The 14163-nt window shown below is 38.0% G+C and overlaps 1 protein-coding gene across 21 annotated transcripts in view; it reads left to right on the top strand.

Moving 5' to 3' along the window:
• MAP2K5 (mitogen-activated protein kinase kinase 5) overlaps positions 1 to 14163 on the top strand; it is a 237867-nt gene that overhangs the window by 27752 nt on the left and 195952 nt on the right. For all 21 annotated transcript variants that reach the window (XR_011498672.1, XR_006523191.2, XM_014856227.3 and 18 more), the window contains 3 exons: positions 8087 to 8156; positions 11805 to 11845; positions 12974 to 13041. Coding sequence is in view for 19 of the 21 variants with exons in the window: in XM_014856227.3 (XP_014711713.1) it covers positions 8087 to 8156; positions 11805 to 11845; positions 12974 to 13041 (179 nt within the window). In the remaining 2 variants the exon portion in view is untranslated. The remainder of the gene's footprint in view (positions 1 to 8086; positions 8157 to 11804; positions 11846 to 12973; positions 13042 to 14163) is intronic.

Below are 14163 nucleotides of genomic sequence, written 5' to 3'. Positions count from 1 at the left end.
AACCTCTATTAAGACCTTCTGAAGCTCCCCTAATGCTCTTTATGGTTTTACTATCCAAAACAAATAGTGTTATCATTAAACTTGGCCAACTTACTGTCTTTTTCACTTCCAAATCATTAATGAATACATCTCTTCAATAACCTTAGCCTATAAACAGGCCCAAGAGTTGTTCCCTATTGACCTTTTCACTGGAAGACTTTTCATTGTGATTTTCTTTCTCACTGTCTGATCAGTCCATGACTGTACGTGGCCCCTTGGTCTAGAGTCATTTAAGGAAGGGCATGTGCACATTGTAGTCACCTCAAGGCAGGGACAATGAGTTATTGGGGAGTCAGGGGACCTGAATCCAGGTAATTAAATATAGTTATTAATTTGGTATTCAAAATAGATTGACTTCATATGTTATTTTTGACTACTGGAGCAGTTGTGTGCTTCCTGAGAGGTCAGTGTCACAGAGGGAAAGCCTCTTAACGTTGAGTATAAGAAGTAATTGAAAGAAGGTATAACTGATGACACATCTGAGTAGTGTTGTAATTGAATTTGTAGCCATTTGGCAGAGTTAAGATTGTTGAGTTCTTCACTGGGAAAACTAATAAATTAACTATGGACTGCAAATAGTTGGCTAGTTTATTGATTATTGCTGTGATTACTGACTGAGCCACGTGTAATGGGGGTATGCTTGCAGTATTGACAAAGCAAGAATTTGAAAATTTTATCATTAATAGGAAAAACCAGCATGCATATTCCTTGTAAGTTGAAATACTGTACTAATTATGTTGTCTGTTAGAAAGCATGCTAAAGAGAGATTTAGGAAACTGTCCTGTTATAAAGGTGTAGAAGAAGAAGAAGCAAACCTGATTTGATGTGTAAGACTTGCCGCTGAGTGAGTCAGAGGGTGCGACCAGGGCGAGTAGTGGGCATGGCCGCATTAGTTCCTGCCTGCCTTCTTCCCTTGTGTGGCACCTCTTAAGTGTAGGGCACAGTGCTAGGCACTGTATGCCAGTAGTTTCTTAGGTTTTTGGAGACTCAGGTATTTTTGAACATCTGAGGAAGATTGTTTATTCTTTTCTCAGAAAATTCACACAATGCAACATTTCACATATAATTTGAGGAAATTCAAGGATCTTCTAAAGCTCATATAGACCCGAGATTAATACCTCTGCCATAAAAGGTAATAAAAACACATAAGACGTAGTCCCTGTCCTTGATGAACTTCCAGAAGAGAAACAGACAGTGTTCCTTATGATACCCTTCTGCTTATTTTATTGTTTATAGTACTGTAGTTACTGAGGGAAGGGGAGGCAATGCTGACTCGGCCTTGGTGAATCAGTTAGTTAAATTATACCTCTGTACTTGGTCTGAAAATCTCAGGGATCTTGTGGGTGGTTTCTGTGTCACTCTATTGTTAAGAACATTTTTCTTCTATGTACTGTTTTCTTGGAAGTGGGAGCTTCATGGTACTGTGCCCTATTTCAAGATTTTTTTCGGGGCCGGCCCAGTGGCACAGCAGTTAAGTGCACACGTTCTGCTTTGGCGGCCCGGGGTTCACTGGTTCAGATCCCGGGTGCAGACATGGCACTGCTTGGCAAGCCATGCTGTGGTGGGCGTCCCACATGTAAAGTAGAGGAAGATGGGCACAGATGTTAGCTCAGGGCCAGTCTTCCTCAGCAAAAAGAGGAGGATTGGCAGCAGTCAGCTCAGGGCTAATCTTCCTCAAAGAAAAAAAAATGATTTTGTTTGGGGCTGGCCCCGTGGCCGAGTGGTTAAGTTCGCCAGCCTGGGGTTTCACCGGTTTGAATCCTGGGCGCGGACATGGCACCGCTCATAAAGCCCTGCAGAGGCAGCATCCCACATGCCACAACTAGAGGGACCCACAACCAAAAATATACAACTATGTACGGGGGGGTAAAAAGAAAAATAAAATCTTTAAAAAAAAAAAAGATTTTTTTCAAGTACTTTATAGGAAGGTTTCCTATACATCAGCTCCTTTGGTTTTGATCTTCCTAACACCTTTAGGAGGTGAGCAAGGCAAGTATTTTTCCAACTTTTACAGCCCAGGAGACTGAGGCACAAATTGCATAACTTTCTCCAGGTCACACAGCTAGTAAATGTAGAGCGGGGACCTGAGATCACTCACTGATTTGCTCACTTAGTTGTACAGCCAGGTTTTCTTACAGTAAATATTTATGAGATGGCAACTGTCTGGCTGAGTGCTCTGCTAGGTGGTGGAGGTGCAGTGAATATATAGCTCATTCCTTCAAGGGGCTTATGGTCCAGTCAGGCAGATTAACAAAAAAAGAAATAGTATTCAGTATGGGAGGACAAGAAAAACCCATAGTTACCAGGCAGAGTGATAAGTGCCATAATATGCTTGTGTTAGGTGCCCTATGAGCACAAGGAAGGAGCACCTGATCTAGCTTTGGGGACAGAGAAGGCTTCCTGAAGAGGGTGGTGTCTAGGTGGAGTAAGCTAGGACAAGGGGACTGGAAAGGGTGTTTTGGGCAGAGAGAACAGTGTGTTTAAAGGCTCTGGTGAAAGGATGCTCGGTGCATTCAGGAGGAGCTAAGCTACCTGCAACTCAGTGTGGTGTGGATAGTGAGGGAGGGAGCATATGAGATGAGTTTGGGAAGAAAGGTGGGCTAGATCATGAAGGGCCCTATCTTGAGGGATTTGGAAAGTGAGGAAGATGGAGAGTTAATAAGACTGGTGATTGACTGAACGTGGGGAAGAAGGAAAGAGAGGTGGTCTGGACTGCTTCCAGATATCTGGTTTGGGAAACTAGGTCATGCTGATCTCATTCACTGAGATAATGAACCCAGGTGGCAGAAGACAGGTCCAGGGCATGAGGGCGAGGTGGGAGAGGTAGGGATCTGTTCAATTTGAGGAGCCTCTGGACAACCCATTAGGTATCTTCCAAATCTTAGGAGAGAAATCTGGGTTGGAAATAAAGATTTGTGATTCATCAGCTCCTAATTAGTCTCAATGACTCCTCTGGTAATTGAAACCTTTGAAGTGGCTGAAGTTAACTCAAGGAGAGTATAAAATAAGAAGAGAAGGTTGATGAAAAACCATAGGGAACTCCAGCATTTAGAGGAGGAGTCGGGGAAAAAACCACTTAGAGGAAACTGAGTAGAGTGGTTAGAGAGGTAGGAGGAAAACCAAAGGAGGGTCGCTAAAGAAAGAGGGAGAGGTCACCCGTCAGCACAGGTGTCTTTGCACTGCACAGTCCTGTGCTTCCCAAGTCTCTGAAAGATGAGGTGACATGGCCTAACCCCCACAGGGTATGAGTGAAGAAACCACACCCTCCACTAGCTCAGCAGTCTACCCAGTAGCCCAGTTTATTTAGTTAAATGTTTTGAGGTATGAGAAATATGAGATAACTTATCTTTTGGCTCTTAAATAGTATACATATATTTTATGTTCTGAGTGTATGGACTAGAATGAAAGAAGTGTTTTTCTTGGTTCACTGATAAACATTTGCTTCATATGGTGAGATGGGGTAGTGATACTTGTAGAAGAGGATAGGGTTGTGAGAAATTAAATGAATAAACATATACACATAGTACCGAGCCAACGCACAGTAGGGATTCAGTATGTGATAGCTGTTTCTGTGTGTGTGCATCTCTCTCTCTTTTTGTCTCTCTCTTCTCTCTCTCTTAATAGAGAACTTGTGCCTTAAATTAAACTATGCTGTTTTGGAACTCAAGTTTTTTATATGGCAGATTTCCATGAAAAAAATGTTGTAATTATTGATTGAATTGTGCTGTTAGAATTAAAATTAGGTTTCTAACAAATAGGAACACTGTTTGATGAACTTGCAAACAAAACAGAGCCAAAAATTGTACTTGCTATCCCCTTATTGAATCTGGCCCTCTGTTTCAAATTAATTAGATTTTTGGATAACTATGCTAAACTTTGTCACATCCTTATTAAAATTGTTTAAGGATTTTGAAGAACATCTCAGAGGGCCTCTGAAACTAATCTGACTCTGGTACTGGAGATTCCATTAGCAGTCACAAAACTGATTAATCTTTTACTCAGCTTATTGATTATTGCTGCAATTACTGCATGTAACGGATTCTGCAAGAGATCCCAGCAGAAAACACATTTTATAACTGTTGGTGATGTATTCAGTTTGAAAGCAATATTTTGTACTTTTTATACATAACTATCTTTGTGTTTTTAAATGATGAGAACACTTCTACTCAGTTAATATTGTTTCAATATTAGGAGGTCCACTTTTTAATTTCTCATCTACTACTAATGCATTGTAGTTTACAAAGTGCCTTCCCTAATTCTATTGCTGCAGTGTAATTTTGAGCTTCACAGTATCCATATGTAATAAAGTAGGCATCTTTACTCTCATTTGGAGGAAACTAAGCTTCAGTGAAGTTAAACGACTTCCTGAAGGCTACACAAGTTAATAAGTAGCAAAGTCAGTATTGGATCTCATTTCAATCAATAAATACCTGTCAAACACCTACTATGTACAGGTCTTTGTGTTAGGGGTAATGAAAGCCAGGATCAGATTATAGAGATTAAGCTAAGGAAGTTATTTGGATAACTTCAGTTTTGGCTTCATTAATGTTATATCGGTGACTTTGTTACTTTTCTGTACAAGCCATGTTAAGTATCTTGGTGTACAAGATTTATGTTTTTGTTTGTTTTTTCATTTTGTTTAATAGAAGTTTTGCTTTTGTCATCATTGCTTATTTTATCACTATTTAGAACAAAATTGGAAAGAATCCCTTTAAAGGGAAAATACATAAAAACACTGAGAGATGATTAAGATCTAAAAACAACTTGCTTTGCAGCTTTTTAAGTGCTGTCTTACCTTTTTCTTCATGTGAGTCTCACAATAATCTTGTGGGTAAAAGATCATCTTCATTTTACAAATGAGTCAGCTGAGGTGCAGGGTGTGTTTCCTCCCTGGAGTCGTGTGCTAGCAAATGGACAGCACTGAGACTCCTGGGTTTGAGTCCTTTAACACCTCCAGTGCCTGGCTTGTCTCACTGGGCAGCACAGGCCTCGTGGCCCACCTGGACTGCTCTGTGCCAGGAGGTATCACACATGGCCTCAAGTTTTATCCTTGTCCCTTGGGGAATGCTATGTAAGCAGTGGCCTGAGCTCCTGGGACTGGTGCCTCGTTGGCAGCCACCGGCCCTCACAGGCCTGCTGGTGAGAGATCAGTTGCCTAGAGTGGACCCACGCCATGGGTTTAAACCACCCTTCATAGCTTCTCCTTGATGGTGAATTACTTTGCTGCGTGGATCACAAGCTTCTCTGTTAATACAAACACACATCAAACCTGGTATTTCAGCAACAGAAAATGTTCCTTGGCTTTGGAGGAATTGAGAGAGCAAAAAAGCAAATCTTAACTACTTGCTTTAGAGACGTTGGCGAGTGGCATACTAATATGATTACTGTGGCTGCTAATCATAGTACGAAGAACTGTATAGATTGCTAAAAAATTGTCACAGTGATTATAAAAGCATATACAGTTTGCCATTTGATTTGGCACATATCTGAAATGAAAGGGAAACTATTTTTATTTACTTATTTTGTGAGGTAAATAAATAATGTTGGAAAACAGGTCAATTTCATGCATGCAAGGTTTTATAGTAGGGAAAAAATGCGTTGCACCTGTTCTAACCCTTTACATTTGAGGTTATTTGTTTTCAAACTTGACCCCAAGCTCCAGTTTGAGACAACTATAATTAATTTGTTAGAGAAAGCATAAGGGTATTTTATTTATTTTCATTTCTAGGACTGTGGCAAAGTAGTAACTGAAATTACTAACCTCTTGTACATAGCAGTTAATTAAAGAAAAGCATTAACTATAGGAGAACACCACCACTGCTGTTGTCTTGTATCAGTATAAAAAGGCAGTAATTTTTTTGACAGCTGCTGATTGGAAAGTTGCTTGCAGCCTTCCAGAAGCAAGGGGGTACATGCTGTGGATCAATAACCGGCAAATTTCCCATTAAAAAGAATACCTGAGCAATGTTCCAAATAGCCACTGGCATCTTAATTTTCCATGGAAACCTCAAATACTTGTGTGCCGAGGACAAGTCATTTTCGGACAATTTTTCCAGACTACTTGTTAACAGTTATTGCTGTCCCAAAAGGTTGACAGCCTACATGATTGATATTTCATTTACTTGTCATCACTGTTTGAGTAATGGCGAGTGCTATATTTCTGTGGTTTTGAGGAACATAGTCTCCTGAAAGGCATTTGCCTTAGTGTGTATTCCAGAGTATGTCACACATGTTTATGCTGTATGTGTATAAGTTTTTGCATTCATAGAAGGAGAGGATTGGTTTCCTTTACAGTTTGAAAGCCTTTGGAGAGCAGGGTACACTTATATCAGTCCATAGCTATCAAAGATCTACCTTGGGGGCCAGCCCTGGGGCTGAGTGGTTAAGTTTGTGCGCTCCGCTTCGGAGGCCCAGGGTTTCACCAGTTCGGATCCTAGCTCTGCTCATCAGGCCACGCTGAGGTGGTGTCCCACATAGCAGAGCCAGAAGGACCTACAACTAGAATACACAACTATGTACTGGGGGGCTTTAGGGAGAAGAAGAAGAAGAAAAAAAAAGAAGATTGGCAACAGATATTACCTCAGGTGCCAGTCTTTAAAAAACAAAAAAATCTACCTTCACTTTATTTGTTTTTAGGGCCAAGAGCTTTAGACTTGTTAACTTGTGATTCCCAAGATAATGTAGAATTTTATAGCTCCACATTCTTTTTTTTTTTGGAGGAAGATTAGTCCTGAGGTAACATCTGCTGCCAATCCTCCTCTTTTTGCTGAGGAAGACTGGCCCTGAGCTAACATCCATGCCCATCTTCCTCTACTTTATATGTGGGACGCCTGCCACAGCATGGCTTGCCAAGTGGTGCTATGTTCACACCCGGGATCTGAACTGGCGAACCCCGGGCTGCCGAAGTGGAACGTGCGTACTTAACCACTGTGCCATTGCGCCGCCCCCAACTCCACATTATTTCTAAGAGAAAAAACTTGATCTTGTAATAATTTTAATGTATATGAAAGCAATAGGAAGATATGTGTATATATATCTTCTAAAAAGAAACTTTTAGAATGTCAGCAAATAATTATCAAGGAAGAATTTCCTGAAAATGTGATAGTTAAGTTACGAGTGTGTTTTTAATATAAAAACGGCGAGGATTAAAGGGGATTTCTGCTCTGTGATAGCCCCTCAAAACACACAATCACTGGTTTTCATCATTGATGTTTTTCCACCAAGAACATCACTTTTTTGTTTGTCAAGTGATAAAAGAAGTGAGGTTACAGAAGCCATCTCCAGGTCGGGCGGACATATGCTCACCAGTTAGCATGTTAAGGAAAATGGGAATCAGACCATAATACAACCTACTGAATGAATTTGTGTTTATGAAGCAGTGTGAAAACACTTGGAACTTTATTTTTTTGTGCCTGGAATTTTAAAGTGAAATTTGATGTGAAGTGTTTATGAGACTAAAACATGAAGGGTATGTTTGCTTGAAGGTGGGCTACCTTTTTATCATATGAATCCTGTCATGTGTGGATGGATCATATCTTGTTTGCTCATTCCACAGTCTCTATGACTTAGATTTCCATTATCTGTGCATTTTTTACACAAATATGAATGTTTTATTAACTAACTGGCGTATCGATCCAAGCTAAATGTGAGGTGTCTTCATTTTGCTTTGCAAAATTTGGGGAAAAAGAACAAGAGGCAATTTGAGAAATTTCCACTAAGATGCTTTTTGTGTCATTTCAAATACATATCATTTTCAAAATATTTCTAGAGATCCAGTATTAGATTAGTATTAGACCTTAGATTAAGGTCTTAATCCACATTTTTACTTTTAAAGATAAACGACAGTGTGGAGGGTGACACTGTACCGTACGTTCAATCCTGAATATTCGCTATAGTCATTTTGATGTGCAAATAGGGAAAAAATATTCTCGAGGCTGATATGTATATACTAGCAGTTTGCAAAAGTACTATGAATTAAACAACCCATAAGTGTCTGTTCCAGTATTCATACATTACTGAGTAATCTCTTTCTATAATCTCTTTGCAGTATTATTCCACAGTAATGGAACAGCAAGTAAATGGACAGTTAATAGAGCCTCTGCAGATATTTCCAAGAGGTAATGTTGAACAAATTCTAATCAACAATGATTATTTCTGTAAACTATTTCATCAACAGTTATGTTTTCCAAAGGTTTAAATGCACATAACATGATGTTTAGCTCTTAATTTGAAAAAAACAAAAGAAGTATTCATTATCGTGGGGATTGCAGGCTATATTATAGTTATGGCAGATAAAATATCTAATTTACTAGAGTAAATTAAGCTAACTAGATTGTGTTTTTGTTTTTAAAGTACATACTTACATTTGCTTAAAGAACTCTTTGGGGGTCCACATGGGCTCTAAACCAAGGCAAATGAATGACTTTAATTTTGGATATTTATAAATTCTGACTCATGATGATAGCCAAAGCTGCTGCTGAGGAGAAAGCTTTTGGCTAGTACCGAAGCTAAGATTTACTGAGGGGGTTTTAGGAGAGAAATTTTGGTGGAATGTTTGGTGCTTGATCTTTTCAGGAGGCATTTTCTAAATAATGGAAAATCCTTGTAAATGGGAACTCGATTGTCAAAATCTCCAAAAATATGAGCTGATGAGGGTGGGTCTTGGTGAATCACCTGGTCAAATAATTTTCTTTTTCCCTTTTAGGTTTGACGGTACTAGCCTTGTATCAGATGTGATTATTCCACTATATATATAAATGTTCCCTCAAAATTTGAATAATGGTGGAAAAGAACAGTTTAGTAAACCGTTAAGTCTTTCACCCATTATTCATTGCCCGACTTGGAATCCATGTTTTCTAACTGATGGGACAGATGAGGAAATTCTCTGAGTAGCTCTTCTAGAAATAACTTAATTGAAATAATTAAAAGCTAAAAGTACTTTGGTTAACTGATACTGTAAATATATCATGGTATGAGTTTTCCAATTAAACATTCTAGACTTTCATTACCTGTAACTCTCTGAATTTTGAATGGCTCAATTAACCAGCAGACTCTTATTCGCATTGATTAAGTCTCCAAAGGCAGCCGGCTCGGCCAGCCTGTGAGAAGATCTGGGTTCAAGAGTAATCCTGCTTTTCTAGCATTAATGTGAGTGGCAGGATTGGGAGTACTTAGTACATTATTAATAATAACCTACTAAAGAGCTAGGTAAGTAAATAAAATTGAGCCTTTGATAGTGTGTCTGAAACAAGGATTGTGATTAATTCAGTTCTCTTGCACCTGAAGACTGAAAGCTGAAACGGAAAAAAAGAAATGTTACTATTTCTATGTATTAGGTCAATAACAAGGATGCAGACTGTTTCTTCATGTTTTCCATGACTAGAGAATTTGGGCAAGTTTCAAAATTGTTTCTCCACAAACAGTATTGTTTTACCAGCTGGAAATTTCCGTTAGCTTCTTCCTTACTTGATGACATTATAGCTCTGTTTTTGTAGCAAATCCTAGTACAGTGTCCTGGAGAATTGTAGTTCCAATACTGTGGGTCTTCTTTTTTTTTTTCCAATAAAATATTTATTTCTCTTCATCCAAAATCTTTTCAAGTTTTGTTTTGTGAGCAGTCGCTGTCAGTGTCACAGTTCATACTGTTGTGCCCCCTCCCATAATAACAACCATTGTTAGACACCTCCTCTGTTCAGGCACTAATATTGCTTTAAGTGTCATCCATCGTTTCTCATTCTCCCAATCTAATTCTATTAGGTATTATTGCTTCCATTTTATAGATGGGACTATTAAGATTCAGAGAAGTTAAGCAACTCAGAGTCACACAGTTTATAAGTGGTTAATATACCCTTTGAGTAAGAATTTTGTTTAAATTATAATTTACTTAAAGTGTAAGGGCATCTAAGTTACAATATTAGTGGAGTGTGCATGGGTGTAGTTTGGAGGGCGTGCTAGGAGTGTGGACAGAGTATATTGTAGGGAGGAGATACTTGAAAGAAGAAAATAGATGAGATGTTAATGTCACATATAGTCCTAGTACAGAGCATATGAGGCTCCAACATATTATTAAACATAGTTCTTCGAAGACAAATTTACATTTTTTAAAATATAAGGCTCAGTCTCCCTATCTCTATGGTGTTTTTACATGCTATTGTACAAGTCTTTTTAGTTTTTTGTAGTCTTTTGCTTTTTGCTTACTTATTTACATGTTATGTCGATAAGGACGATTATGCAAATTTCTACAATTAGGGTATAGACATATTGTGTATGTTACCTGGGTCTACCTTGATGGTTAGAGACCCTCAGACATTAGATTCCATGATCAGGCCCCACGTTACAAAGGATCTCTAGACTGAACAAGTTAGAAGGACAGGAGAAAACACTTCTGTTCTACATCAGATGTGCATAAGTATGAAAATTTATTAGCTTTATAGTAACTTCTGACTCCATAACTGTAGGAAATATGAGGTTAGTGGGTTTTTAAAATACTGTTTAGATTTCTAATCTTAAAAGTTTGAGAAGCCAGTTGAGGAACGAGGCAGATGTTAAGGTAAGAGATAAGATCTGATGTCTGTCTCTAATTCCTTAGTTAGGTACTTTCTTATTAAGTGAAGTTTATGAATGCACTGGGTACTTTAGTGGAAATACTCTGAAGTGTTGTCTTAGTGAGTATTAATGGTCCCTCAAGGAATAGGCATCAAATGTATGTGACTGTTCTTTTGTTCAAAAACTTAATTTCCATTTTAAGGAAAGAAGATCTGGAGTCTTAATTTTAATGTATTTTAGAAAAACAAAATACTTTATTAAAGTTTAGATATATTTTCTAGGAAAATCAATTTGAATATACTTGACATATACAAAATTAAAGCAACTGATGTGCTTTGTAATTATTGCCCACATCTTAGTATTAAATAGCTCTGTTTCTTGTTGTCAGAAAACAGGAAAAATACATGTATATCTGAGAGAGAGGTAAAAAAATCAAATTCATCCTTCCCCAAACAATCAATCAAAATTGACGGCCCCTTAACATACAATATGTGGGGCACTGTAGTTTTCAGATGGAAGCAGCCTCTAACATGGGTAGGAAGCTTTTGTATTTTTAACATTTGGTGAAGAAGCATTTGCTGAATTGGAAAGGTACTGAGCTGTAACTCAGGATGATGTCAGAAAATTATTATTTTTCCTGGCACTGTGTTATCTTTAGATTTAAATATTAGCAGATGTCAAGATTTGTAAGAAATGCAGTGAAATTAGTGATATCTCTGTATTTTAATAAATTTAACTGCTTATTGCTGTGCAAACTAATATTGAATATTTCACCCTATACTATCTACAATCTTTTTGTCATTAAAAGACCCTTCTTTCACTCCCTCTGCCCTACCCCCCACCCCAAACCCTAGCTATTTTCAAAATAGTTTAAGTGATAGCAGATATACAATGTAATAGAGTGAGGAAAGATTGCAGAAATTTGAATTATGAAAGGAATATAATCATTTTAGCTGAGTTAACTTGATTTTTATATGTTTTAAGCAGAAATTGGAATTTATATGAGGTGGTGTCAGAAAGCTCTTTGCATTTGTAAATGCTCACTCCTGCAAGTTAAAAACCCTGGTTCATAATTCCCACTTTGGGTCTTGGGAGCCACTTTTCAATCATTTCTCTCTGCTAATTTTGGTGTCACCCTCATTTCTTTTTAAACGATTCATTTTGAGCAAATTCGTAAATGGCCCTGATGTGTTCTACAATTTAGTCAATTACTGTTTCAGCCTGCAAGCCTCCTGGGGAACGGAACATACATGGCCTGAAGGTACGAATTTCAATAATTGTTTCAGTAAAGTTAGATGGATTTGTAATGCTGTGTTCCACTTATTGAAATGTCAAATAAAACTGCACTTTCTCAAGCTCTGACAAGCGATCCTTTTTTTTTTTTAAACGGGAGGTGGAGGGGGATTCGTCTTTAGTATTTGCTTAATATGTGTATATATTTGGATACAGGGGTTTTGGTGCCATATTTTTTGTTATTTGGAATTGTTTTGTTGGTCCCTTTCTTCAGGATGATCCTGGGTACTGGTCTCCACAAAGATTTATTTGAGTGCAAATATAGACTTCATTTCTGTGATTAATTAAGCACATAAGCATATTGCACACAGAATACCCCCTCTTCTTTTGACATATTTATGCTAGAAACATATATCTATTTAATGTCTTTTTATTGTTCTGTGAATTTTGAATTCTGGGTTTCTGCTTAAGGCTTCACATTTGAAGGAAAAGCTGGCTATTGTATTAGACGCAAGCATTTTATAATTAATTACTTGGGCCTTATTTTTCAGTGAATAAGAAACATTCTTCAGTTTTCTGCTTGGTTTTAGAACTGGAAGGATATGACAACTTGAGATTTACTACTAATCCCTGGATGTATTCTTTTGTTTTAATTGAGGTTATAATCATTTATAACATTGTGAAATTTCTGTTGTACTTTCTTATTTGTCAGTCACCATATAAATGTGCCCCTTCACCCCTTTGCCCCCCACCCCGAATCCCCTTCCCTCTGGTAACCACTAAACTGTTCTCTTTGTCTGTGGGTTAGTTTATCCCTGGATGTATTCTTAATGTACCTTTTTGTACATACTGGTTTTGTATATGAAACAAAACAGCGAATTGAATTTTTTCTCTAGAATTGAAATTTTTCCCTGTTTGTCTCTCCTTTTTTCAGCACTATTTAAGCATTTGAATAATGACAGGAACAGAGTATTATGTAATATAAGGGTTGTACAGTTCTGTAACCTATATACTGAATAGGCTCCAACCATGGGTCTGTCTAGCAACAAGCTAATTAACCTTCATAGTGGAATGAGAAATTTGTGGCAAATTATAGGTTAATTAGAACTGTGTCCTCAGAACACAAGACTGATCGAGATTCTTTCTTTACTTGTAGGTGAATACCCGGGCTGGACCTTCTCAACACAGCAGCCCAGCAGTCTCAGATTCACTTCCAAGCAATAGGTGGGAGCAAACAAGTGAAGGGGGCCCGTATGCACGATCATTTACAAAGTTGGGGTGGGGAAGAGGCTTGTGGGATGACACCTCTTTTCTATAAGGCCAAAAAAATGTGTATAGTAGTCCCCACTTACCTGCGGGGGATATGTTCCAAGACCCCTACTGGATGCCTGAAACTGCGGATAGTACTGAACCCTATATACACTGTGTTTTTTCCTATGTGTACATACCTGTGATCAAGTTTAATTTATAAATTAGGCACAGTAGGAGATTAACAACAATAACTAATAACAGGATACTGTAATAAAAGTTACCGTGGTTCTTAGCAACTTCAGCATACGATTTTTTTTCTTATTAAATCAAGAACTTTCACCTTTTCACTTAAAGGAAGCACCTTATGGCTTCTCTTTGGCATATCTGAATTGTCAGCATCACTAGTCTTTCGCTTTGGGGCCATCATAAAGTAAAATAAGGGTTACTTGAATGTAAGCACTGCGATACCATGACAGTTGATCTGATAACCAGGAGGGCTACTAAGTGACTAATGGGCAGGTAGCGTGTACGGTGGAGGATATGCTGGACAAAGGGATAAGTCATGCCCTGGGCAGTATAGAGTGGGATGGTGTGAGATTTCATCACTCTACTCAGAATGGTATGCAGTTTAAAACTTATAAATTGTTTACTTCTGGATTTACCATTTAATATTTTTGGACTGTGGTTGACCGCGGGTAACTGAAACTGTGGAAAGCAAAACTGGGGATAAGGGGGGACTATTTTACGTGGCTAAGAAGAAATTTGACCAGTTAGGTAACTCTAGCTATGTATTGACTGAAGAGAAAGACCTCATAGAGAAAGATGAAATTAAACATGTGGAATGATTTTCCTTCAGTCTCCAAATTCTATGGAAAATTCAGTGCCTTTGACTATTTCATATCTTGATGATGTGGTTTGTAAATTGTATAATGCTTATTATTTTTTTCTTGCTTGTCCGTCTTTTGCCAGTGTCATTATCCACTGACGTCTTTATCAGAGAGAAGCAAAGAGAGTAAAGTGATGAAATTTAAATTGACCAGCCATGTTGCTCCTTTTTGTATCTTTGGTGATACAAGAGATTGAAGCTATGATAGA

Source organism: Equus asinus, chromosome 2 (genome assembly GCF_041296235.1).
Source record: "Equus asinus isolate D_3611 breed Donkey chromosome 2, EquAss-T2T_v2, whole genome shotgun sequence".
Classification (NCBI taxonomy): Eukaryota; Metazoa; Chordata; class Mammalia; order Perissodactyla; family Equidae; genus Equus; species Equus asinus.
The sequence above is the reverse complement of the archived record's forward strand: the minus strand, read 5'-3'. Positions and strand labels throughout refer to the sequence as shown.